This window comes from Canis lupus, chromosome 23 (genome assembly GCF_003254725.2).
Source record: "Canis lupus dingo isolate Sandy chromosome 23, ASM325472v2, whole genome shotgun sequence".
Taxonomy (NCBI): Eukaryota; Metazoa; Chordata; class Mammalia; order Carnivora; family Canidae; genus Canis; species Canis lupus.
This window is the reverse complement of record NC_064265.1, coordinates 30,603,824-30,631,793: the sequence shown is the minus strand read 5'-3', so window position 1 is coordinate 30,631,793 and position 27,970 is coordinate 30,603,824. Positions and strand designations below refer to the sequence as shown.

Here is a 27,970-nt window from a genome sequence, read left to right as displayed (position 1 = left end):
CCACCCCCACCCCCGCCCAAAAGACAGGGTTTCCTATAACCCTCTGCTGAAGGCTTAAAGTCAGGTGAAATGCTGAACCCCAGAGGGCTGCTTCCGCTTGGTCCTGCGGCCTGCAGCCCAGTCCTTCTGAAGTCTGTGAGCTCCACCTGGGGAAAATTTAAAGTTTTAACAACTTTTGTTTAAGTACAGTAAACATACCTAAAACTTCACACACCCTAAGTGTACAACTTGATGAATTATCGCCAGGTGAACATAGCCTTATAACCAGCACCCACATCATGGAACAGAACATTGACAAGGCCGGGATGGCCCCCCGGTGACTCCTTCCACTTGCCTCCCATCTCCCCCCACAAAGATATACTTTACCTTGACTTCTAACAACGAAGATGAACTCGGTGGATTTTTGAATGTGATAGAGATGGAATCATACAATACATACAATTTTGTGTCTGGCTTCTTTCACTCAAGGTTGTATTCGTGAGATTCCTCTATGATGTGGTGTATAGCTGTCCTTTACGAGTTCTTGGTGCTGCAAATTATCCTGTACTTTAATCGTTCCTGTTGGTAATTGTAGTTTCTTGTTTGGGCTCTTCTAAAGAGCCAGTGAGTGCTGCAATGAACATTCTAGCACATGTCTTTTAGACATGTAGGTACGCATTTCTGCAGGATATTTCTGGGAAGAGTAATTGCTTGGTCATAAAGTAGAAGTATGTCTGACTTTAATATATACTGCCAAACAGTTTTCCAAAATGAAACCAATTTACACTCCCAAGAGTATGAGATTTTGGTTGCTCCACATTTTTAATATTTTAATGGGAATGTTACTGGTTTTGCACTGTAATTTTGAGTTTCTCTAATGATTAATGAGATTGAGCATCTTTTTATAAGCATATTGGCTATTTGGGTGCCCTCTTGTATAAAGTATTGGTTCAAGTCTTTTGCACTAAATACATTTTAAATAGACTTTCCTTGAATTAAGTTTGGGGACTGGCAATACAATTAGTCAAACTACGAACCGAGGCTTGTGTAATAAAGCATCCTCAGAATTGGGCCTTAAGAACATAAAACTGGGGCACCTGGGTAACTCAGTGGTTGAGTGTCTGCCTTTGGCTCAGGTCATGATCCAAGGGTCCTGGAATCAAGTCCCACAGCAGGCTCCCTGTGCCTATATCTCCCTCTGCCTGTCTCTCCCTCTCTCTGTGTCTCTCATGAATAAATAATAAAACTTTTTAAAAAGTGTACACTAGCATTATGTTTATAAAAATGTACATACTTTAATTAAAAATACTTTATTGCTAAAAAATGCCAGCCATCACCTGAACTTTTAGTGAGTCATAATCACTGATCCTAGATGACTGTAACAAATATGACAATAAAGAAAAAGTCTGAAATATTGTGGGAATTGCCAAAATGACACACAGAGACCCATCGCAAGCAAATGCTGTTGCAGAAAATAGTACCTATTGGCTTTTTTGACATAGAGTTGTCACAAACATTCAGTTTGTAAAATAAGACATACAGTATCTGCAAAATACAATAAAGCAAGGTGCAATAAAATGAGGCATGCCTTTATTACAATTCTCATTGCTCTGTGGTATTTCAATGGTGAATATATCATTGAGTACTGACGGAAATTTGGTTGTTGTTTTCTTTTTTTTCCAATTTAAGGCTATTACGGAGTAATAACTGCCATAACAATTCTTGTACCTGTCTGTTGGTGAACATGTGTATGCATTTCTAATGATATATAAACAGGATGCAATTGCTGAATTACAGGGTACACCTATATTCTGCTTTTAATATCTGCATTTTTTGAGGTGGTTGTACAACTTCCACTCTCCTTCTACTTCCAACAGTGTATGAAAGTGCCAGTTGCCCCATATCCTTGTTAATATTCAGTTTGGGATGAAATATAAATTTAAATTTTATTTAAATTTTAGCTATTCTGAAGCACATGAAGTTCATTATTAATATTGTTTTAATATTAATTACCCTGATAACTAATAAAGCTGAATACTTTTTTTTTTAAGCTGAATACTTCTTAATGTTTATTGGTAAATTAGATATCTTCTTTTGTGATGTGCCCTTTTTCCTATTGGATTGTTTGCTTATTTTTTATTGAGTTGTAGTAGTTCTTTATATATTATAGCTACGAGAACTTTGTTGGATGTATTTCAAATATTTTCTCACATTTTGTGGCTTGCCTTTCACTCTCTTAATGGTGTCTTTGGTAAGCAGAAATTTTAAATATTTCTGAATCCAATTTCAACATATTCCTTTATGTTTAGCACTTCTTGTATATGGTTTAAAAAATCTTTGCCTGTACCAAGTTCATGAAAATGTTTTCTTCTGAAAGCTTCATAGTTTTTACCCCTCATATTTAGATCTAGAATCCACCTGGAACTGATTTTTTTTTTTTTTATCCATAGACATTTATTTTCCATTCATGTTAGAAAGAAATTAGGTTAAAAGAAGCAGATGATTTCTTGTTGTGCCTTTTTTTTTTTTTTTAAGATTTCATTTATTTATTCATGAGAGACAGAGAGAGAGAGAGGCAGAGACACAGGCAGAGGGAGAAGCAGGCTCCATGCAGGAAGCCTTACGTGAGACTCGATCCCGGGACTCCAGGATCACACCCTGGACTGAAGGCAGCGTTAAACTGCTGAGCCACCTGGGCTGCCCTGACTTTTTTTTTTTTTTTTTTTTTGCTTCCAATAGTCACTCATTAGGTCTCCTCAAATTTAACAAATGATTTATAAGCCCTTTAATTTGTGCTATAAAACTGTAGTTATAAACTAAATAGCTTGGTGAGGTAGCATAATGTCATAGAAGAAAAAACTAAGCCACATAGCCTAGATGTTTTTTCGGAATTGATGTTTGTAAATGGTGTGAGACAGGAGCCTATATTCATTTTTTCTCTCATGTATATGTCCAATGGACCCAGCACCATTACCAGAAAGCTGATTTCTTTCTCACTGTACTTTAGTACAAGTTTTTTTATAAATCAAGCAATTGTGTATGTGTTTCAGAACTCTCTAATTTGTTCATTGATCAATCCTTCCACTTATATCTCACTGTCTCAATTTCTATAGCTTTATTAAATCTTGATATCTCATAATGTAAGTCCTTGGTTTGTTCTTCTTCAGGATGGACTGGGTTTCATTGTTGTTATTGTTTTGGCTTTTGGAGTTCCATGTAAATTTTAGAATTGACATGTCAATTTCCAGAAACAAAAAAACCTGCAGAGATTTTATTGAACTATACAAAAATATAGATCAATTTGGAGGGATTTGACTTCTCCACAATATTAAGCCTTGCAATTCATGAATATGGCATATCCCTGCAATTATTTAGGCCTTCTTTACTAGCTCTTCTCCTGATAACATTTTATAGTGTTCAGTTTAGAGCCCTTGAACATCCTTACTATATTTGTTCCCAGTTATCAACTGGTTTTGGGTGATATTATAAATAGGACCATGATTTCAATTTCCCATTTGTTTGTTGCTGGAATATGAAAAAAACAACTTCTTTTTATATTGATCTTGAGTCTAATGACTGTACTGTTATTAATTATAAATTATTCTTTTGGATTTTCTGTGTATATCCTGGTGCCTTCGTGAATAATGTCTTTGTTTCCTTTTTTTCAGTTCTTATAATTTTTTTTCTTCCTTTACTGCACTGACTAAAAGTTCCAGTACATCACTATATAGAAGTAGTGAATGAGGAAGAGAGTTTTCAATAATTCACCATGAGGTAAAATGTTTGCTGGTGTTTTGTTTTGTTTTAGGTATTATTTACCAGATTAAAGAAGCTCCTTTTCTTCCTGGTTTGGTTAATTTTTTTCCTTAAATCATGAATGGGTGCTGAATTTTTATCAAGTTTTTTTCTGTACTATGGAGATTATCACATGATTTCTCCTCCTTTTTCTGTTGATGTGATGAACTACTCCAACTGTTATATGTTAAACCACTATTACATTCCTGGAATAAACCCCACTTGATTGTTACGTATAACGCTTTTAATATACAACTAAATTTGAATTTCCAACATTTTGTTTAGGATATTTTGCATCTGTCTCATCTTTTTTCTTTTTTTTTTTTTTTTAAAGTATTTTTTTTTTATTTTTTTTTAATTTTTATTTATTTATGATAGTCACAGAGAGAGAGAGAGAGGCAGAGACATAGGCAGAGGGAGAAGCAGGCTCCATGCACCGGGAGCCTGATGTGGGATTCGATCCCGGGTCTCCAGGATCGCGCCCTGGGCCAAAGGCAGGCGCCAAACCGCTGCGCCACCCAGGGATCCCCTGTCTCATCTTTTTTCATGAGAGAAATTATTCTTCAATTTTACTCTTATTTTAATATCCCATAAGCTTGGCTTTAAAGTTATGTTAGCTCATAAAATAAATTGGAAAATGTCACTTTTCTTATTCTTTGGAATACATTGCATAAGAGTAATGTTATTTTCTTCTTAAATCTTTGGAACAGTCCACCAGTGAAGCCACTCATGTCTAGAGTTTTATTAGTAGAAGGGTTTTCAATTACAGATTAAATTTCAGTAATGCCTAGAAAAATGTTCAGATTTTCTGTTTCTTCAAGTTTTTTCAAGTATTGGTAATTTTGTTTTTCAAAAAATGTCTCCAATTCATCTAAATTTCCAACTTATTGATGTAAAGTTTTCTCAATATTATCTTTATGCCTTTTTAATGTTTATCACAAAGAACATTATAAAGGGTACAGATAAGCAGCCAGATGATGAGGCTCATAGGTGAGGTCTGAAAGGGTCTCAAGCACAGGAACTTCTGTCCTTGAGGAATTGGAGTGTAGCACCTTCTCAGCACATACATGCATTCACCAACCTGAAAACTCTTAAACATTTTTAATGTGGGGAGATTTTTGCTACAATCCTCTTTTTCATTGCTGATATTGGTAATTCTTATTTTCTCCTTTTTCTTGATTCTTACTGCCAAGGTTTTATCTATTTTATTAATCTTCGTGAAGAGCCAACTTTTGGTTTTGTTGATTTTCTTCATTGTAAATGCATTTATTATTTCATTAATTTTCATTATCTTGATTTTCTTTTGGTTTTGTTCTAGTTTTTATGAAAGGAAGTTAAAAACATTGATTTTCAGGCTCTCTTCCATTCTAATATATGCATCAAAGGCTATAAATATCCCTATAAGCACTCTTTTTCTGAATATATCTTTATGATTATCCAAAATATTTTAAAAATACATATTCTAATTCAATATAGATTCTAATTTTCGTTGTGGTTTCTTACTGGACTCATAATTTATTTAGAAGTGTATTGCCTGATTTCCAGTGTTTATAATTTCCAAGCTAACTTTTGTTGTTTATGTCTAGTGTAGTTCCATTATAGTAAGATAACATGTTCTGAATTAAGTTATCTTTTGAAATGTATTGAAGATTGTTTGATGGCCCAGATTACAGTCACTTTTTATTGTTTAGTGTGCATTTAAAAATAATAAGTATTCTATAGTTGTTGGGAAAAGTGTACTTGTATATATAATACATAAACATTTATATATAATTTATAGTACATATAAAGCATTTTCATAAATACATTATGGATATATATGACAATTGTGTTGTTTCCTTTTTGATTTTTTTATCTGATTTTTCTTTAAGATTTTATTTATTTATTCATGAGAGACAGAGAGAGAGAGAGAGGGATCCCTGGGTGGCTCAGCAGTTTAGCGTCTGCCTTCGGCTTAGGGCGTGATCCTGGAGTCCTGGGATCGAGTCCCACGTCGGGCTTCCGGTGCATGGAGCCTGCTTCTCCCTCTGCCTGTGTCTCTGCCTGTGTCTCTGCCTCTCTCTCTGTGTGACTATCATAAATAAATAAAAAATTAAAAAAAAAAGAGAGAGAGAGAGAGGCAGAAACACAGGCAGAGGGAGAAGCAGGCTCCATGCACCGGGAGCCCGACGTGGGACTCGATCCCAGGACTCCAGGATCACGCCCTAAGCCGAAGGCAGACGCTAAACTGCTGAGCCACCCAGGCATCCCCTTACCTGATTTTTCTATTAGCACTAGAGAAAGGTGTGTTATTGTTCCCTACTCTGATTGTGGATTTGTCTACTTATTCTTTTAATTCTGTCAGCTTTTGCTTTACATATTTTAAATTTTTAATTGTTTTTTAAAGATTTTATTTATTTATTCATGAGAGAGAGACAGAGAGAGAGGCAGAGACATAGGCAGAGGCAGAAGCAGGCTCCATGCAGGGAGCCCAAAGATGTGGGACTCGATCCTGGGTCTCCAGGATCATGCCCTGGGCCAAAGGCAGGCACTAAACCACTGAGCCACTCCGGCTTCCCTAAAATTTTATTTTTGAGTGCATACCTATTTGGAATTGTGGTATCTTCCTGGTGGGTTAGTGCTTTTATACTTACGATCACTATGAAAAGCCTCTTTTTATCTCTAGTAATGTTTCTGCCTTAAAGTATCGTCTAATATTGGTATTAGTTACACTAGCTTTCCTTTAGGTATTGTATGCATGGCATATATTTTAATCCTTTTGTGTTCAGTGTTGTGTCCTTATATTTAAAGAGTGTCTTCTATAAATAGTAAATATTTTTAAAATTCCACCTGACAATCTTAGACTTTACTTGGCATACATAATTCGTTGGTATTTAATGTAATTACGGATATGTTATTATCTAGACCTTACTATTTGTTTTCTATTTGGCTAACCTGATTTATGTTCTTTATTTTCTTTTACTTTTTAAAAGATCTTATTTCTTTGAGAGAGAGACATAGAGAGTAGGGGTGGGGTGTGGGGGCCTCTGGGGCAGAGGTTTCAGGAGAAACAGACTCTCTGCTGAGAGAGCCCAATTTGGGGCCTGATTCCAGGACCCTGAGATCATGACCTGAGCCCAAGGCAGCTGCTTAACCGACTGAACCACCCAGTCACTCCTAATTAATTTTTAAATTACCCCATCTTTTCCTCTCTTATTCACTTGTTAGTTACACATTCTTTTCTTATTCTTTTGTGAATACCCAATAGATTACAATATTTATTATAGTGTAAGGAACATTATCACTCCTCTAACTTCCTTGCTAATCCTAGGAACTTTATAAAATTTAAGTTCAATTACTCCCTTTTGTCTGTTGTGTTGTTACATACTTTTAATTACATTTATAGTTTAGAATGTCATAATATCAATAAGTCAATATTTACAAATATCGTCAGTATTTATATTTCACCACATATTTACTCTCTTTATTCATTCCCTCCTCAATTTCTGTGTTTCCATTTGGGATCATTTTCATTCTGTCTAAATAATTTCTTTCCCTTAGTACAAATCTTCTGGCAAAGAATTTTCTCAGGATTTTGAGTATTTTTAACTAATAGCTTTATAAGATTTTTCCCCACTGAGTATGTTTCACTCTGTTATTTTCTTCTACAAATTCAATAATGTCATTTTACGGTTTTCTTTTACCCATAATTCCTGTTGAGAAGTCAACCAAAGTCAACAGTTGTTCCTTTGAAGGTAACAGGTCTTTTTTCTCTGGCTGCTTTAAAATAGCCTCCTTATCTTCTTTATACTCTTTGGTTTGACTATGCTATGCCTAATTATGATTTTACCCTAGTTGTGGGCTGTTTTACAGCACTTTTGGAAAATTCTCATTGTTTAAATATTCTTTCTGCTTGTTTTCTGTTGCTTTTTTGCTTCTATAATTGTATATTAATGTTTTAAAACTACACACATGTATCATGCTTTTTCTCTATATTTCCATTCTTTTATTCTCACCGTGCTTCAGTTGGATATTTTATACTGACCTGCCTTTCAGTTTACTAATCCTCTCTTCTGTGTATCTATTGTGCGGTTAAATCCATCTATCGAGAAATTGCCAACAATTATTGCCTTTTCGTGTAAAATCACATAGATTGTTTTTTGCAGTAAGAAAATCTTTTTGCCATTTACAAGGTTATTTCTGAGTTGCAAAAATTCTTTCCATATTTTTGTAATTCTGTATTTTGCCACACAATTTTGGCTGCTCCAATCAGACAGATTGAAAGCATGAAGACACTTTTTCTTGCATCCATAATGGAATAACTTCCTGCCTCTTTCACTTCTAGAATTTCCACTTGATTTCTCTTCATAGATTTTAGTTCTCCAATGGAATTCTCCATCTCTTCCATTATTTTCACCATCTTTTCCTCTGTTGTCACCAAATTTTTCTTTTTTTTTTTTTCTTTTGCCCTAATTATCATAGTTTTTAAAGGTCCATGTCTGCCTGCTAACTACAATATCTGGATTATTTGTAAATGTATTTATATTGTGTGTTTTTCTGTTAGTTTCTTAATTCACTTGGCATGCCTTTTAATTTTTGCTGGAATAACTAGACATGTTCCTAAGTTTTTTTTAGAGGCTCCAGATGATATACCATCATTTCCAAAGTGTATTCACTCCTTTATCCTGCTAAGAAGATAGAATGAGGACTGATCACTTTCAACCAGTCGAGGCTGGGCTGAATCAAGACTAGGTTGTTTCCAATTGAAAGCCTGGTATGGTAGGCAGAAAAATGGCCTCCCAGAGATATCCATGTCCTAACCTCATAAACTGTGAATATGTTACATGGCAAGGGAAGATGAAAGTTATAGATATAGAATTAAAATTGCTAATCAGGCGACTTCAGGATAAAGTGATTAGCCTGGATTATCTAGCTGGGTGGGCCACTGTAATCGCAAGGTCTTTTAACTGTGGAAGGGAGAAGGGAAGAGTTGGTGTCTGAGTGAGGCAATGTAAGAAAGACTCTGCCATCGCTGGCTTTGAAGATGGAAGGGAATGGAGCCATGAGCCAAGAAATGTAACTCCACTGCTGGAAAAGGCAAGAAAATGGATTCTCCTGTCAAGCCTTTAGAAACACAGCCTTGCTGACACCTTGGTTTTAGCCAATGAGACCCACTTCAGACTTCTGACCTACAGAACTATAATAAGCATGTTATTTTAAGCCACTAAGTTTGTGGCAATGGTTACAGCAGCAATAAGAAATTAACCTGGTGGATTCTTTGGGCCCACTCTTAGGTATGGGGTTGTTTTCTTTGCCTCCTGTTCCATGAAGCTTCAATTTGTGCCAATATCTTAAGGGGAAAACTGGTCAGTTGTCAGACAGCTCTCTGCACCTCCTTTCTTAATGGGATTTTTCCTCTATTTCTGTTTCTCCAGCCCGGAGACGGCCATAAATTCTGCCAGCAGTGGCCCTCTGCTCAGACAAATCCAGATAGAAGTGCCCAGAAGTGGCCAGAAGTGGCAAATTCTTGCTTTGTGCCCAGAAGTGGCAAATTCCCCTGAAGAAATGTGGTTGTATAATGTCATCTCACCCCTCTGTTATCCCCTCCCTTTTCTATAAATTTGGCACCTCTAAGTTTCTAAAGCTCTTAAACAGATGTTTTATGGTGCTTTATTCACACCTTCTAGATACACTCAACAAGAGAACAATTCCTGCATAAGCTACTTCTTCATAAAAGAGGCACAAGTGAAAACTATGTTAGCTGCTAATTTTTCATCTTTATTTTTTAAAACTCTAGTGTATTATTACTGGATTAATGAGTTTTATGGATTATTGTGCTCATTTATAACTGCTCCAGCTCTTCCTTCATTTATCCATATCTTTGAAAGGAAATAGGGTCTATTATTAAGAGCAGACATCACATTTTTGTTGTTCAACACACTAATCCTAAGTTTGGAAAATAGTGCCTGGGAGGGCACCCGGATGGTTCAGTCAGCTAAGCATCTGATTTTGGCTGAGGTCATGGTTTCAGGGTCCTAAGATCAAGCCCTGCATCAGGCTTCTCACTCAGCAGGGAGTCTGCTTGGCCTTCTGCTCCTCCACCTGCTTGTACTCTCTCTCTCTCTCTCTCAAATAAATGAAAAAGAAAGAAGAAAGGAAGGAAGGAAGGAAGGAAGGAAGGAAGAGAGAGAGAGAGAGAGAGAGAAAGAAAGAAAGAAAGAAAGAAAGAAAGAAAGAAAGAAAGAAAGAAAGAAAGAAAGAGAAAGAAAGAAAAAAAGAAAATAGTGCCTGGTATTATATAGGGCTAAAAAAAATTATCAAATAGATGAATAAATGCACATAAATGGTTGTCTTAAAAGTGGATTGATGGCAGCCCAGGTAGCTTAGCAATTTAGCGCCGCCTTCAGCCCAGGGTGTGACCCTAGAGACTCAGGATCGAGTCCCACGTTGGGCTCCCCTGCATGGAGCCTGCTTCTCCCTCTGCCTATGTCTCTGCCCCTCTCCCTCCCTCTCTGTGTGTGTGTGTGTGTCTCTTATGAATAAATAAAATCTTTAAAAAAAAGTGGATTGAGCAATCTTCTCTATAGGCCTGTGGACAAAAACCAAATAGGGTTAAGAGGTGAACATTTCTCCTAACGTTAATGATCTACCTAAAGCTAACACAGCCTGTATCCAATAGGGCAGAGATGCCCTCTGACCTCTGAGTGGAGCAAACTCTGAAAATGTTATGTACAGGAACAAAGTCATACTGCAAAGGAGGAACATCCAAAGTGCTAAAGCCATCTCTGTTTCTTTGGCACAACTCTCACAATAGCAGAGCAGAAGGTTAGAAAATTATATTGTGGAAAATAATTTAAAGACTTCATGATGGCCTTTGGAAAATTAGGAATTTGTAAATTTATCATTGACTGTGTACCAGGTGCTGAAATAAGTGCTTTCCAAATATTAATTTATAGTAACTCTATGAGTAGATGCTATTATTATTCCTATTTCATACACGGGAAAGAGAAAGAAATTAAGTAACTTGCTCAAGGTCAGTACCTGTTAGAGCCAGCATTCAAACTAGGCAGCCCACTTCCATAGTCCATGCTCTTCCCCATGTGACCTCTGACTTTTGCCTCTGGAACAGTTTTACTCTTTCCTCTTTCCAAGGGCCTTTGTGGTAATAAAAACAACTTCTGAAGTAGCTACACATCTGTTTAAACTTTGCCAAGTTTACATTGATTAGGTGGATATTAGTTGCCATAAAAGATGAAGCTCCAAATCTCAATGACTTCACAAAATAAAGCCCAAATGGCAGCAGTGGTGGTGATTTGTTAGAGAAGCAGGGGTGGGAGTTCAACTGCATAGCTCTGGTCAGTCATTCAGAGATCAAGATTCAGAGAGGCTCTGCCATTTTCAACATATGGCTTCCAAGATTGCCCTGTGTGCTGACACCCAGAATAAGGAATTATGGAAGACAGTACAAGAGGTTTTCATGGACGACTTCTACCTATATTCTGTTGGCTATAACTCAGTCACATGACCTCACCTAGATGCAAAGAGGATGGGAACTTCAATCCCTGGCTGGACAACTTTCCAGCAACAACACACACTATGAAAGGGAACACATGTCTTGGGTCTGTTTTTGTTTTGTTTTAAGATTTTATTTATGAGAGACACACATAGAGAGCGGCAGAGACATAGGCAGAGAGAGAAGCAGGCTCCATGCAGGGAGCCCGATGTGGGACCGATCCCGGGACTCCAGGATCACACCCTGGGCAGAAGGCAGACGCTCAACCGCTGAGCCACCCAGGCTTCCCCTGTCTTGGGTCTTTTGTCTCAGTTTGAGTTTCCCCAGAAAATCGACTCTTAAATAAGACTTTTCAAATGTCATATTTGGTAAGTAAAGAAACATGGATAAGAGGATGAGAGAATAAGGCAGGGAAAATAAGCATCCAAAGCACCTACTAACAAATCAGTTACCCTGGGGAAACGCTGGGAACCAGGGTAGAGTATCCCATTCAAAAATCTTGCAAACTGGGGGATCCCTGGGTGGCGCAGCGGTTTAGCGCCTGCCTTTGGCCCAGGGCGCGATCCTGGAGACCCGGGATCGAATCCCACGTCGGGCTCCCGGTGCATGGAGCCTGCTTCTCCCTCTGCCTATGTCTCTGCCTCTCTCTCTCTGTGACTATCATAAATAAATAAAAATTTTAAAAAAATCTTGCAAACTAAGAGTCTATGTATATCTGTCAGTCATGGGTCATAATCTCACCCTCTAGCGTACTGTGTAGGTGGTAGAGCAGACTCCTGGCATCACAGAATGCCATTATACAAAGAAACACAGATGCTGGCAGTTGGAAGTTTGACAGGGTGCTTAAGTGTTGAAGGGATATGCCTGGAACACTACAGGTCTGCTGCAGTCTCTGCCAGAATCTACCTCCTGGTCTGGTGACATATGGACATATGGACATATGGTGACAAAAGACAAGTTGCTTCCCCCTCCTCAGCCCTGCCCAATAACATACCTGATATGCAATGGAGCAGGAACAGAATAACTAATAAAACTCCCTTTCCAAAAGGGGAGGGGTAGAGACCCACAGCTCTTGCTAGTCAGTATCATCTTTGAAGATGCACCGGGGTGGCTCAGCGGTTAAGTCTCTGCCTTTGGCTCAGGTCCTGATCCCGGGGTCCTGGGATTGAGTCCTGCATCGGGCTCCCTGCAGGGAGTCTGCTTCTCCCTCTCCCTATGTCTCTACCTCTTTCTCTGTGTCTCTCATGAATAAATAAATAAAATCTTCAAGTCCTACTAGGCAGGTATCAGGTGGTTCTTCTGCCCAATTAGGCTCAGATTCTACTCTCTGAAAGTAAATTCTTTGTTCATTACCCTCCAAGGTCTCTGGCATCTCCCTCTGGGAGGATCTTCCTCCTCCATTGTCCTCTCTAGCCACATCTGGATTGGGTATTGAGGAGTTTGTGCTCCTTGGGGGCGATAGGAACTTTTCACCCATTTCCTATTGCGCAAGCTTGAAGATTGTGTCAAAATTTGAATACTTCAGAATTCTGGCTGCCTTCACAAAGCAATTATCTCAAAACCTTAGTACCTTAGTATCCTTCATATATCCATTTGCTTCCAATCAGTTTCACGTGCTAGTCATCAACCTCACACACATAGAGCAAGGGGAAGGCCTGACTGATTAGCTTGGTGAAGATACACGAGACACTTTTAGATCATTTACTATTTCACAGATAGTAAAAAAAGAATAATCCAAAGGTGCCATGGCGTTCCTTTTGTCCCATACACCAAAAGGGAGGACCATAACTTGAATTGTGGGGAACCCCATCACCAAGGAGCCAAACCTAGACAGCAGCCAAGTGGTTCTGATCTGAGGGGAAGTGCAGAAAACTCCATACATCATCAGAATCTGGGAAGCCATAAGAAACTATCTGACCACAGCCTGCTAAGGGAGGCAGGAAGGCAAGTGGGAGGTAGCCTCTGAGCTAGCAGCTCCTTTGAAGCTTCCCATCCTCTCATGTTCTAGCGGATCACAAGGTCTGGATGAAGCACCACCAAATATGCTGCAATTCCAAACCCTTCCATATATGAACGTCCAAGTTTGCCAGAAGTCATGGTAGAGCTGTCCCCCCTACAGTAGTGGTCACACACACAATTTTCCCCTAGACTAATATTCAAGCCTGATTGCTATCTTGGCCACACATTTCTCTCTCAGTTGAGGGTGCCTATCCAGCCTGGCTGGGACAACCATACTCTCAACTAGATCTTTCCCACATGGATAGGTTGTAATAAACATTTCTTGGGCAAAACCTCCCTCCGGTGCATCTCTTGTTTTTAGGGCCTGGATGTACTCAGCTTTTCCAACCTTGCAAAACCTTACATTTTTGGATTTTTAAATTCTCTTTTATCTTTTTGCATACAAACAAGCCAATTCTTCTCTCTTTCTTGTCACCTGAAAGAAACTTGTCACCTGGTCTATTCTAAGGACAAGACCAACTCCTCTGTTAAAATACCTAATTAGTACCTAATTAAGTGCAACCAGTAGCAACACATGCCACTAACACTATTTTATTTCCTTTTCCCTGCACCTCAGTAGACTTTCTAGGTCACTACATACAACAATTTAAACAAATGTTTTGCCACTGCAAAGATGGTTTCTGCAGCAATAAAGATCATTTACTAACCTCATTTTTAAGTTATAATCCCTACATTTATCCATTTACAGCACTAGAAACTTAAATATAAACTTTCATTCGAAAAATACTAAAAATATTTTGTTTTCAGAAATCTTATCTATGTAGCAAAATATAACAAGAAATACTCATATTCCCTACACCTATATTTTAAAAGATAATTTTAATTTCTAATTTGTTATATTTGTTTCTTGTGTTTTTTCATTCTACAGTTAAATATCAAGTTCCTGGGATCCCTGGGTGGCTCAGCAGTTTAGCATCTGCCTTCGGCCCAGGGCATGATCCTGGATTCCTGGGATGGAGCCTGCTCCTCCCTCTGCCTGTGTCTCTGCCTCTCTCTGTGTGTCTCTCATGAATAAATAAATAAAATCTTAAAAAGAATTTTTTTTTGTAAACATCAAGTTCCCTTTAATCCTATTTCAAGCAGAGTTTGGAGTGTCTGACTACTGATGACAGAAATGCCAAAGAAACAAGACGGTGACCCTGAATGCCAGTGAAGACAAACTTAATTCTGAACTCCATCTTCTGAGGCAGCTGTCCGTAGGGAAATCACAGCTGTTCCCCCTTTTCACCAAAACCTTCATGGACCACAACCCATATCACCACTTTCACCCTTCCCTCAGAGATGCTGTTTGGGCAAACTTTTGTGTGTATCAGAATCAGCTGGAGGGCTTACTAAAATGGAATGCCAGGACCCACACGCAGAGTTCCTGACTAAGCAAGTCTGAGATTAGGCCCGAGAATTTTCATTTCCGACAAATTCCTAGTTCATGCTGATGCAGCTGGTGCAGGCACTACACTAGATTGAGAAACACTGCTCTGTTTTCCAAGACTAGGTACTTAGGGGACAGATACAGACCTTCCTTGCCTACCTGGAGACACAGATGGGAGAACTTGTCACCTGGTCTATTCTAAGGACAAGACCAACTCCTCTGTTATTAAAATCAGCTGGCTAAGAGCTAAAGGGGTGAGTTCATTTTCCTCCTCCTCTTCATTAGAGCATCTATGACTCTCCTCTCATGAAGCCTCCACTTGGCCCAGAAGTGTTAGGGATGGGCTCCTGCCTCCTGGTACAGAGAAGGCAGGCAGCATGTGACAAGGATAGGGTGGTGTGGGAAGGGCAAGGGGCTTCCAGTCACACTACCTCTTATCAAGCCTGGGTGCAGCCACTCCCCAGCTGTGTGGCTCTGGGACTCACTTTCCCCATCTACACAACACGGGATGATGATGCCCACATCCTAGAAGATTGCTGAGGAGAGTAGACGGGAATAGTGCAAGCAGGGGTCCTTTGTTGACTGTAAAGTACCCCACAAACAGTAATTATTGCCACAGCTTGTGACAGATTTGCTCCTTAACAATAACCTGTAGCAGTGGTGGCTCATTCTCCTGGTTTTTATTTTTTTATTTTTTACAACTCTAGTAACTTTGGTTTATTTTTAAGACTCTCCTCACCCTCTCCCCAACAATGACCTGTACCTCTGAGCCCCAGTGTTACTGATTCTGACTCACCTTGCACAGGTGTATTTACACACGTAGACTCATCCTTGGGCACTAAAAGGAAAAACAGTTGGGGTTAAACTGTCATATTGCTCAACCCAAAGTCATGAGCTGCTTCTTTTTTTAAGATTTTATTTATTTATTTATTTATTTATTTATTTATTTATTTATTTATTTATTTATTTATTTATGAGAGAGACAGAGAGAGAGAGATTGAGAGGCAGACACACAGGCAGAGGGAGAAGCAGGCTCCATGCAGGGAGCCCAATGTGGGACTAGATCCCAGAACTCTGGGATCACGCCCTGGGCTGATCAACCTCTGAGCCCCCCGGGCTGCCCCTTAGCTAGTGTTTTTTATTTTATTCCTCACTCTTGAGATTAAGAAGCTCATGACTGGGGGATCCCTGGGTGGCTCAGCGGTTGAGCGCCTGCCTTCGGCCCAGGGAGCGATCCCGGGATCGAGTCCCACCCAGGTCGGGCTCCCTGCATGGAGCCTGCCTCTCTCCCTGTGTCTCATGAATAAACAAAAAAAAAAAAAAAAGGAAAAAGAAAAGAAACACTAGCTAAGCAATTTGTCACGGGTCAACAAGCCAGTATTCCGCAGGTCCATTAAACCCTTCTCATCCCTGTCCTTTGCCATTTGAACATCAGGCTCCACCCCCAGAATCTCCCCAACCCTCAGGGAGTTAAAGGAAATGAGACAGCCTTGGAAGAGGAGCAGAGACCACTGAAGATCTTGACCCAGACCCTCTTCCTCGGCTAAGTGACTCAAGTCATCCTGACATCTTTCTTTCCTTGCGGAGGCCATATTCCTCCGGAAGGCTCACATTCCTCCGACATTGGAGGAAAAAGGACCCTTCTATGGAGTCAAAGAGCCTTGGACGCAGTTTTAAGGCTACCATTTACCACGTGACCTTACATCGCTTAACTTACCGAAGACTCTGTTTTCACATCTGTAAAACGCAAATAGATGCGACACTATGTGCCTCAGAAAATTGTTTGGGGCGATAATACACGTTTTCTCACACACTGCCCTGCATATGGTAGTATTTTACTGATCGGGGAAACCTGATTTTCCCCGGGGCTTATTTCGCCAGGTCGTCCCGGCCTGCTACCCCACGCCCCGAGCTGTGCACGCCCGGCCAACTCCCGACGGAGCCAGGGCCCGCCTTCCAAGCCCTACACCCCGGCACCCCCCCAGCCGACAGGCAGCAGCGCCACTCCCGCCGCCGTCGCCGCCACCCTGCCGCGGCGGCGGCTGGCGTCACTTCCGCCGGAAGAGGCGGGCGCGTCCGCGCGGTTGGCGCGAAAGTCGGTTCGCCGCCTCGGCAATTTCCGGGTTCTGCGTCGGCTTCGGGTCGGGGGCGCCGCGGGCTGCGGCGGGTGTGCGCCGGGCTGGCGCCCGACCCCAGCCGCCGTCTGGCAGGCCGCGCGCCCCTCCGCTCCCCGCCCGAAGGCCCGCAGGCTCCCCCGAGGTGAGTGAGGCACGGGGGGCGGACCTGGCTCCCTCCCCACCGCGGTTGGGGGGTCGCGGCACCTCCGCCGGCCTACGGGGCCCTCGGACCGGCGGGCGGGACCCTGACGCCGTAGAGGATGGGGCCGCGGTTGGACCGAGAGCCGGGCCCATCTGTGGCAAGAGGCAGGCAGGAGCGCTCGGCCTTCTGGGGCATGACCTCGCTAACCGGCTTCCTTGTTTATATTCAAGTCCGTTTACTGAGTGAACAAGCGTGGACAGTCTGGTTCTGTGTATCCTTAAGTGCAGTTGAATTGCTCCTTGGCTTAGGGGTCGTAGAGCCCCAGAGGCCCTGAACGTATTCAATTTAAAGACTTTCATTTCATTCTCTGACGTGCAAGGATTGATGTCCTCTTTTTCCTTGACTTTGCCCACATTCCAGCGTTTCTTAGAAACTAATGAACGAGTTCATGGGCAAGGCCAGAACGTCTCTATCCTTGGGCATTGCTGTTCTGCACAGAAAAAATAGGTGCTTTTAACATGTAACTTCATACGTGATGTGTTTTTGTCCTTGTTAATGGTTCCTCTATTTTGACAGTTCAAAAATGTCCAGAAATGACAAAGAACCGTTTCTTGTGAAGTTTTTAAAGTCTTCAGACAATTCCGAATGTTTTTTTAAAGCTCTGGAGGTAAGAATAGTTTGAAAATGGCCGTGAATTCATTTCCTCCGTTTTAGTGTTTTTGATTTGTTGGGCTTTTTATGTCTTAGTAATGTTTTATTTTCACTCTAGTTTTACTGTAGTGTACATCAACACGGATGTGTCATTACATAGTTTTGGATTGGGGTAATAAATAGTTCATTATTATATATTTTGGGGGGCATGAAATCTATCGCTTTTTTTTTTTTTAAGATTTTTATTTATTTATTTGACAGCACAAAGCAGAGAAAGAAGCAGACTCCCCATGGAGCAGGCAGCCCGATGCGGGGCTGGATCCCAGGACCGTGGGATCATGACCTGAGCTGAAGGCAGACACTTAACCAACTGAGCCAGGGCACCCTATTATGACATTTTTATTTAAAGTAGCAGAGCTGCTATTCTTGAAAATTACATTGCTTTCTTTGTCTACTAGCCAGAGTAGACCTTTGTATGTTGAAGAAATTTGAGTCTGTTTTGTACTGGTTACACTTCATTTTTTGGTAATTAGAAGTAGGTTTCACCATGTACACTGTAATATGGGAAGGTGTGGGGGGGTGTTGTAGAGCCTTGCTACTTAGAGACCCCGGCCACATCAGTAGAGTTGGAAATGGAGAACGTTGGGCCCAACTCAGACTGACCAATTAGAATCTGCATTTTAAAAAGATCCTCAGGGCAGCCCAGAGCCGCCTGTAGCCCAGGGTGTGATCCTGGACACCCCAGATCGAGTCCTGCGTCAGGCTCCCTGCATGGAGCCTGCTTCTCCCTCTGCCTGTGTCTCTGCCTCTCTCTCTCTCTCTCTCTCAATCTGTGTCTCTTATGAATAAATAAATAAAATCTTTAAAAAATAAAAAGATCCTCAGTGTGATTCCAAAGTTTAAGAAGCACTATTGTAGCAGATTTTTTTTAATATATATTTTTTAAGATTTTATTTATTTATTCATGAGAGACAGAGAGAGAGGCAGAGACACAGGCAGAGGGAGAAGCAGGCTCCATGCAGGGAACCCGACGTGGGACTCGATCCTGGATCTCCAGGATCACGCCCTGGGCTGAAGGCAGCGCTAAACAGCTGAGCCACCAAGGCTGCCGTGTAGCAGATTTCTCTTAAAGTTCATTCAGCAAATAATTATTCAGTGTCATGACGTGTTAAGCACTATTGTAGTACTTGGGATACACAAGTGATTACAGCAAGCAAAGATCCATACTTTCTCAGAACTTACATTCTATTTTAGCAATAAGAACTAGACATGAATCAGTAAATGAGTAAACTGTACGGTATGTTAATAAGGTGCTATGTGTTACGGAAAGAGAAAAGAACAAAACAGATTAAGGAGTTCTAGAGAATGTTGAGAGGAGAAGGGAAGGTTACAATCTTTAGAGTGTGATTGGTGAAGGCTTTATAGAGAAGATAATTGAGTACACTTGAAGGAGGTGAGATGGTTGGCCATGTGGATGTCTGGGAAGAAGCTTTCAGGCAGAGAGAACAGCCATATACAGGCCCCTGAGAAAGTACTTGGAAGTGCCTATCCAACAGTAGTATGGCTGTAGTATAGTGAACGGGGGATGGGGGAAGAATATTAAAAAGTACCTTAGAGAGTAAGGGTACAGAGGTCATGTAATGGGCCTTAAGGACTATTGTAAGGACTTTGACTTTCTCTTTTTCATTTGAACAGATCTGAAGTGAGGGAGCAAGTCAGATGAAGACTGGGAGGGTATTCCAGGTAGCAGGAACAATAGCAGAGCCTCTAATTAGGTCATGCTTGGCTTGTTTCAGGCCTAGCAAGAAAGTAGGAGTGGCTAGAGAAGAGTAGGAGAGGTGAGAGGTAGAGGGTTAAGAGTGAGGAGATAGACAGGGGACAGACTCATGACCTGATTTGTATTGTTAGAGATCGATCACTAGTTGCTGTACGGAGAAGAGATTTAGGGCCAAGAAAGGAGAAGGAACCACTTTGTAGACTTCTGCAGAGGTCTAAGTGAGAGATGATAGTAGCTTTCAATGGGGGAAAAGATTGGATGGATTTTGAAGGTAGAACTCATAGGACTTAAATACAGGTGAAAAATTTTATGTGCATTCTTTCTTTTTTTTTTCTTTCAGTCAATAAAAGAATTTCAATCAGAAGAATATCTTCAGATTATTACAGAAGAAGAGGCATTGAAGATACAGGAAAATGATAGGTCACTTTATATCTGTGACCCTTTTAGTGGCGTTGTCTTTGATCACCTCAAAAAGGTTTGCTAACTTTTCATGTGTTCCTTCCATAGTCTGATTTTTGTTTTTGCTTCAGTGGACATAAGTTCTTTACTGACCGTGAGATATTATACAGATTATGAATATAGAGGAATCCTTTGGTTTTAGGAAACCAGACTAGTATTTTTAAAGGCTAATCATGTTACAACAAGCTTTTGTTGTATGTAATTTTTATATTACAGGAGATTTAACTTCTCTTAGCTTAAGTGAACTGTATAGTAATGAAACATTTTAATGACAGAGTTCTACTGTACTTAAACTCAGATTTTCAGTAAAGAGTAGGAAAAGATCTCAACATAACGCTTGGTTACTTACTGTCTTTCCTATGTGCACTTGCACGCAGAATTTTAGTACCTGTACCTTGTAGAGGGTCTGAAACATTATATGCCTAAAGGAAACATTTTGGGGATGAGTATTGCTAATATACCAATGAGCCATCTTATCTCTCTTTGTTGATTCCAGAGTCTACTGACTCATTACTTTTTTGGTGTCTGGACAAGCGAGAAGCATTGAAATAAAAGTAAACTGGCTGTAATTCCATCCAGATTACAAAGAAGTGATTCTTGTTTGAAGGAGAAGAAAACATAGAAGAGTAGGTAGATGCAGTATCTGCACAATTTATGGAAGGTCTGTGCCCACCTTTGCCAAAAGCATTGTTGGTCTTACCCTCCTTTTGGAAATAACACTCCTTGTCAGATAGAGTCAATAGCATTAAAAACTCAAATTTTCTTGGCTGAACAAAAAGATAGCAGTAGTCATTTACCATGTAGATCTTTTAAATCAGTCATGACTTAATGACTTTGGCATCCGTATCCTTTTTAGATCTGGCTTGAATATGCTGATGTTGAGCAAGACTCAACTTTTCTAAACTCAAGTTATCAATGAAAATGAAAGGCCATATTTTTAATAACCTGTAATATCTTTGAGAAATACTTACTTGGAAAGACATTGAGTTGAAGACAAAGTATTTAAAACACAAATGTAGACACTGCCTGGGATTTTTTTATGTGTGACAGAATAGGTATTTTAGAAGGGGTTAATTAGGCTCTTAAACTTTTAAACTGCTTGATTGGATACTTCATTTAAAAAGTATATATGGATGTTTCCTATAATTATTATAGCATAAGATTGTTAGTCCTGTACCCTCTCACTTAGACTATGTTTGTTTCAGATACTAAAATTTGTTGGCTGTTGTGACTAAATGTGGCTCTTGGGGCATATATCTTTTGATAGACTGCATTGTTTGATTTGCATGTGTGTTTATTTAATGTGTCTCTGAGAAATTATAATGGTCTTTATTTTTTTTATAATAATTTAGTGATTTTTCTGCAGTGGTTCAACTGTATAGAATCGGTAAATATTACAAAATGTAATTTTATAAGCAGGAGGTCTTTTCCAACATACTGAACTTTCTCCCCTTTTTTGTAGCTTGGCTGCAGAATTGTTGGCCCTCAAGTAGTCATATTTTGTATGCACCACCAACGATGTGTCCCAAGAGCTGAACATCCAGTCTATAATATGGTTATGTCTGATGTAACTATATCTTGTACAAGCCTGGAAAAAGACAAAAGGGTAGGTGCTGAGAAGAATATGATCAATATATTTATCTCCATAGTTAATCTTTTACTGCAGAGGAGACACTTTGAAAGACCTTGTACTTGGTGTTCATGACTTAATGTCAGTATACACCAATGAACAGCTCTTCTATTTTAATGAATACAGTGGAATCTGTTTTATTGAGAACTGACTACTTGAAAGAAAACATCCTTTTCCCCCTATGCAGTTGATGAGTTAGAGTCACATTTTTCCACTATAGATAGTTTATCTTAAAAAAAAAAAAAAAAATGATAGGGTGCCTGTGTGGCTCAGTTCATGATCTCAGCGTCCTGGGGTTATTGGGCTCTGAGCTCAGCAGGGAGTCTGCCTCTCCCTCTCCTCCTACTTGTGCTTGTACTCCTTCTCTCTCACTCTTTAATGGATAAATAAACCTTTTTTAAAAAATAATTTAAAGGAGCATTGATAGAATGGGCTGTGAGTTTAGCATCAGCTGTTAGGTAAGAAATGCTTTAATAATGCTCCCTAAGATAAAATATATATTTTTATATATGTATATAATTTATATTTTTAAATATGTATATGCACAAAGTATATTATAGAAGCTATGTTGCTTAAATGTATGTATATGCACAAAGTATATTATAGAACCTATGTTGGTTAATAAAGTCATGGAGTTGAAAGAAACAACTATAGAAAATAATATGCAAAGGTAATTATTTTTGAATTTGTTGTAATTCATATTTATCTTTATCCAAAAAGCAATTTGATTAATTATTTAGCTTTATAGTGGTGAGAAATATTTGTGTCTTCAAGCTAACAACAAAAGGTATTTTGGTTTTTGTATAAAAAAATGGAAGAGATAGTGGATCCCTGGGTGGCTCAGCAGTTTAGCGCCTGCCTTAGGCCCAGGGCAGGATCCTGGAGTCCCAGGATCGAGTCCCACGTCAGGCTCCCGGCATGGAGCCTGCTTCTTCTTCCTCCTGTGTCTCTGCCTCTCTCTCTCTCTCTCTCTCTCTCTCTCTCTCTCTCTCCATGTCTATCATAAGTAAATAAATAAATCTTTTTTAAAAAAGTGGAAGGGATATTGTTTGCTTTAATATTAATGTACTTTCTTTTGGGTTTACAGGAAGAAGTTCATAAATATGTACAAATGATGGGTGGACGTGTATATAGAGATCTTAATATATCAGTAACTCATCTTATTGCAGGAGAAGTTGGCAGCAAAAAATACTTAGTTGCTGCAAACCTAAAGAAACCGATTTTGCTTCCTTCTTGGATTAAAACACTTTGGGAAAAGTCACAAGAGAAGTAAGAAAGACATTTATGTGTTTTCTAGATTTGAAAAAAAATGATATGTTCAATCATTTTGGCATATTGTGGGTTTTTACAGGGGAGGTTTTATGTTGTCCTCTTGGGATTTGTTATTCAGGGACAAAAGATGGGGTTATTATTCCTCAGTGAAAATAAGCACCATCTGCAAGCTCTTATCAAGATATACCTTATCAGGGTATAAGATGGTAGGTAGAATAGGCTATTGATTTAATATTAGCTATAAGTAAGAAATAAACATTGTTTTCAGCAATAAATTCTTGTTAAATAGTTGAGAAGATCACGGTAGCAACTACAGCTCTTAAGTTACATTATCCTTCCACTACTCTACCCATATGTTAAGATGGAGAGTGAAGTAGCCATTTTGACAGCCATCATCCTTCTCAGAGGTATCTGTGTGAAGTTGAATGTAAACATATGTAAGCCATTAACTAAGATGTAGTCATTCAGTAAATGGTAATCAATCTCATTTTATATACCTAGCCTGGAGCGAGGCATTTACCATGCACACTAACCAAACCAAAATAGCATCCCTGCCGTTGTGAACCTCAGGGTTGGACATTTTTCCAGTCTTCCTTTCAACACTATCCGCATCCTAAATGTGTCTCCACATGGGTACCTTCATTCCTAGCACATCTCTCTTACATGGTAAAAGAATGATGATATTTTTGTTAGTATTCTGCCAAAAATCATTGCTTATTATTTATTTGATATAATGGACGGATAAAAAGTCCATTTTTCTAGTAAGTAACCAAGATCCTTTGAGTTTTTAAGTAAATTCACAATTAAAATATTGGAAAATACACCACTTTGACCAGCATGGACTTACAGAGTTAATGAAATGCATTTTACTTAAAACAGTTTTATTTGGGAAACCATCTGAAATATTTTTTTTACCAGTGACATGGTTGAGCTAGATGAGCAATTAGTGTAATTTTTTTTTAAGTGTCAGTTCCCTTTTTTCTAAAAAAATGAGGAAAGCATTAATGATTTCTTTTGTTTGTCATTATTCGTCTAAGTTTTAAACAATCTAGTGTATTAATATGTTAATTTTTCCTTTGTTTTCCCCAGAAAAATATCTAGATATACTGATGTAAACATGGAAGACTTCAAGTGCCCAATTTTTCTTGGTTGCATAATCTGTGTGACTGGGTTGTGTAGCTTAGATAGGAAGGCAGTTCAGCAACTCACAGTTAAGCATGGAGGTCAATATATGGGACAACTGAAAATGAATGAATGTACACACCTCATTGTGCAAGAACCAAAAGGTAAAAACTGTGTTTTCCAAATGGAAAAAAACGGAAAATTTTCTATAGCATTTAAAATTAAAAATCTTTACAGAATAGGTTTTTTATCTGATATGTTATAAATCTGGTAATTTTTGCTCCCTTAAAGTCTTAAAAAGATAGTTTGGGTCACAATCTTTAGAAAAATTACATGACTATCCAGGTTTGCCCAGGTCTCTGAAAAGTATTTTTTTCTGTTTCCAGTGGTTTTTATTGTTTGATATGTTTTTTGTAAGGAAAAAAGTTTCCTATATAATTACCAAAAACAAAACAAGAAATTTGGATGAATAACACAAAGGCTAATAGATGTAGCTAAATTACATATCTTTCTAATGATAAGTTTAAAAGGCTTGGCTTAAAAAAAAAAAGGCTTGGCTTAGTTTTTAATCAGCTTTATTGAATGAATTACAAGTTGTAACTTGAAGATACGCCTTGCCAACATGAGGCAGGTAAAGAAAAAAAATAACACTACCAATAAAAATTCCTTAAAATTGTGTTTAATTTTGGTGTCCTGTGACCTTTATATCTATTTTGGAAGTGGTGTTTTGGGTTTGTGTTTTGTTTTGTTTTTTTACACCAATACCCTTAAAATATATACAAATTGATGTAAGAATTTTGTTAATGTTTTTGTTCTCTTTATAGTGTTTTATTAAGCTACCTGGATAATAAAATTAGAAAAAAAAAATAAACCCTGCTAAAATTAATTAGTAATTGTCCTTAAATCAAAACTTTTGGGTATGGCCAATTGTGACATTATAATTGTGAGTGGAGTTGGTAACTACTGTTGAATTTCTAAATCTGAAGTCTGTTCATCAACTCTCAATGTCCAAAAAAATCCTTCTTGTGTTGTTGTTTACTACATATTGATCTCAGTTTCTCTAGGACACTCTTTCAAAATACATTGTGTTAGAAGTTGTTTAAGGCAATAAAGATATATTTCTTATATACCTATTTATTTTGACTTCAGGTTGAATCCTATTGACATTGGAGTGGTCTATTCAAAGCTGGTATTTTTTTTATATTACAGACATTTACAATCTTAACAGTTGTTTTAAGTAGTCTTATTAAATCCACATAATTAAAAAAATAAAATATAAAATAAAAATAAATAAATAAAGCCATATAATTCTGTGAGTTATTCCCATGTTATAGATTAAGAAATTGGTTTAAAGAAATTAAGCAGTGGAGGCTATACTCAAACTAAGTCTAATATTTCAATTATCCCACATAAATTATGCAATCTTAAAAGATACCCCCACACATACACTGTATAGCCTACTGTTTGTGTAAGATTAATTACTGGTAACTTTAATTTTGTTGATTTTTTTTTTTCCCCATTACCTATCATGCTTCGAATATTTCTAGAGATAGAATTTAATGTTTTACATTTCTGTTTCCTAATGAACATGATAGGTCAAAAATATGAATGTGCCAAGAGATGGAATGTACACTGTGTGACCACACAGTGGTTTTTTGACAGTGTTGACAAAGGTTTTTGTCAGGATGAATCCATATACAAGACAGAGCCTAGACCAGAAACAAAGACTATGCCTGATACTTCAACTCCTACTGGCCAGATCCACACAGTTGACAGTAAGTTTCAGTGGGATTAAAGTAGACATTTTTAACCACCATTTTCTGTGTTAGAATTGATTTGTAAATAGAATCAGTGAGATATAGTAGGGAATTCCATCCTTTCTTGCTCTGCTTCCAGGCACAATTGTATAACTAAATTGTATGAAAATTAGTCTAGAACTCCAGGTATTTCCTTTTATAATAGATGAATATTTTCTTTCATACCTTGATTTAATGCAAAAGATGATTAAGGAAATCAAGAGTATTAATAAAGACTTAAAAGAATAAATTTTTCCAAGCCTGACTGGTGGGCAAATGTTAATACATTTTTGCTACAATTGTTATAGACCATCTGCATTCATAGAAAATTGAAAACTATTTCGATTTTGTAGGTGCCACATTGGCAATTTAGCAGGTGTTATACTTTTTTCTTTCCCAGACCCGACAGTCAGCAACTTCAGAATTTTAATGGAAGCAAACCACTATTAAAATGTATTAAGTGTATTTTTATTTGAATAATATACGAACTTTAATTTATTTCAATTTCCTTTGATACTTGACCACCAAGATTTCAATTAAACCATTTAAAGCTTAATTTGGAAATTGTTCACAGCTCTTTGTGTATAAGAAAAATAGTAGGAAAATAGGTAATCGCAATTTTATCTCCATAAATTTCCATATCTTTGATATGTAGGTCGTACTCTTTCAGATGTCAGCCATATTTCCAACATCAATGCAAGTTGCATAAATGAATCAATGTGTAATTCAGTGCTTAATAGCAAAGTGGAGCCTACCCTTGAAAATCTAGAAAATTTGGATGTCAGTGCATTTCAAGCACCTGAAGATTTATTAGATGGTTGTCGGGTATGTCTTGATTATGTTATATATGCAGTGATCCTAGTCTGACTTTGAGGACCCCTCAGAGTTGGGCTTACTCCTTATCCATATAAAATAAGCCTTTCACTCTAGGGGAGCAGATGCAAGCATTAGGCCACATCTGTCCGTAATTGTCATTTATTGTTTGTAAGATGCTAGACTGTGCTAATCAATTCATATATATTGTTAATATGTTGTAAATAATCTCATTTAATTCCCACAAATAACTAAAATGGATATGATGCTGAGGTTTAGCAGATTAAAATTCTTACTCAAATTCACACAAACATTAAGTAGATAGCTATCTACTGCAAATCCTATATTCCTAACCGTTAGACCCTCTGCTTTGTTTAATGACTCTTGGGCTCCTTAACTTTTTAGTGTATGAATAAACTATCTTATAAGCGCTTTGGTGGAAACATCATATGCTATAAATTTCCTAGAGCTGATTACTTATCTAACAATATTTATTTTATTTTGTTAGAGAATGAGACAGCACGGGAGAGGGGAGAAAGGATCTCAAGCAGACACTGCACAGAGTGCAGAGCCCAACATGGAGCGCAATTTCAGGACCTTGAGATCATGACCTGAGCCAAAACCTAGAGTTGGACACCTAACCAACTGAGCCCCTTAGATGCCCGTGACTTTAGGTTATTCTTATAGGAAGTTTATGATTCCTGATTTTTGTTACAATATCTTCTAATATGGAGGTTACTTAGTTTGGGATATAAATGCAGTTAGGAGTAGATTTGCCAGTCTTAAATTTTTTTAAAGATGATGTGAAATAAAGATGAAAAGTCTTTTTATATTTATTAAATTGGTTTAAATACATACATACTTAATAAAGATGTTATTGTGTGTGTTTTATCCTCAAAGCACCGTCCTCAGTTCAACTTAAATTTTCTTGTGTAATCAACTATGTAAAAGGTATCTCAATTTATAGGTAAGAAAATTGGTTTAAATATCCTGAGTAACTTATCATGGTCAGGTAGTTAATTATTGGCCTCTGAACCAAAATTTAAACCCAGGTTTTCTGAATTCAGATATATGTGAACTCCAGTTTATTTCTATAATTTAAATTTACAAGTAGTAAGATCTTTAGAATTCAAGAAGCTACTTATATTTTAGACATTGCTTTACAGTAATATCTAGCTTCTATTTTATTTAAAGCCTCAAAATACTTACCAAGTATCTATTGTGGATAGCAATGCTATGGGACTGTGAAGAAGTAATAAAAAATTAAAATTTCAGAATTGTTGGGATGCCTGGGTGGCTCAGTTGGTTAAGTGTGTACCTTCAGCTCTGGTCATGATCTCAGGGTCCTGGGATCAAGCCCATGTTGGGCTCCCTACTCAGTGGGGAGTCCTATTCTTCCTTCCTCTCTAACCCTCTCCCCGGCTCCTCCTCTCACTCCCTCGTGCGCTGTCTCTCGAATAAATTTTAACAATCTAATTAAAGGAATTGTTAAAATCAGTTTCAGAATATACTCCATTCATAATGTATTTTAAATATG

At 38.3% G+C, this 27,970-nt stretch overlaps 1 protein-coding gene and 2 long non-coding RNA genes across 11 annotated transcripts in view; 2 read left to right on the top strand and 1 right to left on the bottom strand.

Annotated features, from left to right (window-relative positions):
- Positions 1-10,315, top strand: part of LOC118352084 (uncharacterized) — a 34,339-nt gene extending 24,024 nt beyond the window's left edge. The window contains exon 4 of the long non-coding RNA XR_004808602.2: positions 9,189-10,315. This is a non-coding gene — a long non-coding RNA (uncharacterized LOC118352084). The remainder of the gene's footprint in view (positions 1-9,188) is intronic.
- LOC125753411 (uncharacterized) lies at positions 16-16,686 on the bottom strand. 2 transcript variants are annotated; one of them, XR_007405169.1, is made up of 4 exons: positions 16,372-16,686; positions 15,451-15,492; positions 367-558; positions 16-146 (listed from the first exon to the last, which is right to left on the bottom strand). It is a non-coding gene; the product is annotated as an uncharacterized LOC125753411 (long non-coding RNA). The 2 variants fall into 2 exon arrangements; XR_007405168.1 differs by lacking the exon at positions 16-146 and having other exon boundaries at positions 153-558.
- A 69-nt stretch (positions 16,687-16,755) lies between these two features.
- Positions 16,756-27,970, top strand: part of TOPBP1 (DNA topoisomerase II binding protein 1) — a 60,750-nt gene continuing 49,535 nt past the window's right edge. For 2 of the 8 annotated variants that reach the window (XM_025448841.3, XM_025448839.3), the window contains exons 1-8: positions 16,757-16,913; positions 17,490-17,580; positions 19,682-19,816; positions 21,263-21,406; positions 22,518-22,699; positions 23,792-23,988; positions 25,420-25,599; positions 26,276-26,445. In XM_025448841.3, the coding sequence (XP_025304626.1) occupies positions 17,497-17,580; positions 19,682-19,816; positions 21,263-21,406; positions 22,518-22,699; positions 23,792-23,988; positions 25,420-25,599; positions 26,276-26,445 (1,092 nt within the window). In that variant the 5' untranslated portion in view covers positions 16,757-16,913; positions 17,490-17,496. Of the gene's footprint in view, positions 17,185-17,333; positions 17,581-19,679; positions 19,817-20,296; positions 20,462-21,262; positions 21,407-22,517; positions 22,700-23,791; positions 23,989-25,419; positions 25,600-26,275; positions 26,446-27,970 lie in introns of those variants that run through there. The other 6 variants (XM_025448842.3, XM_025448843.3, XM_025448840.3 and 3 more) reach the window with 6 other exon arrangements.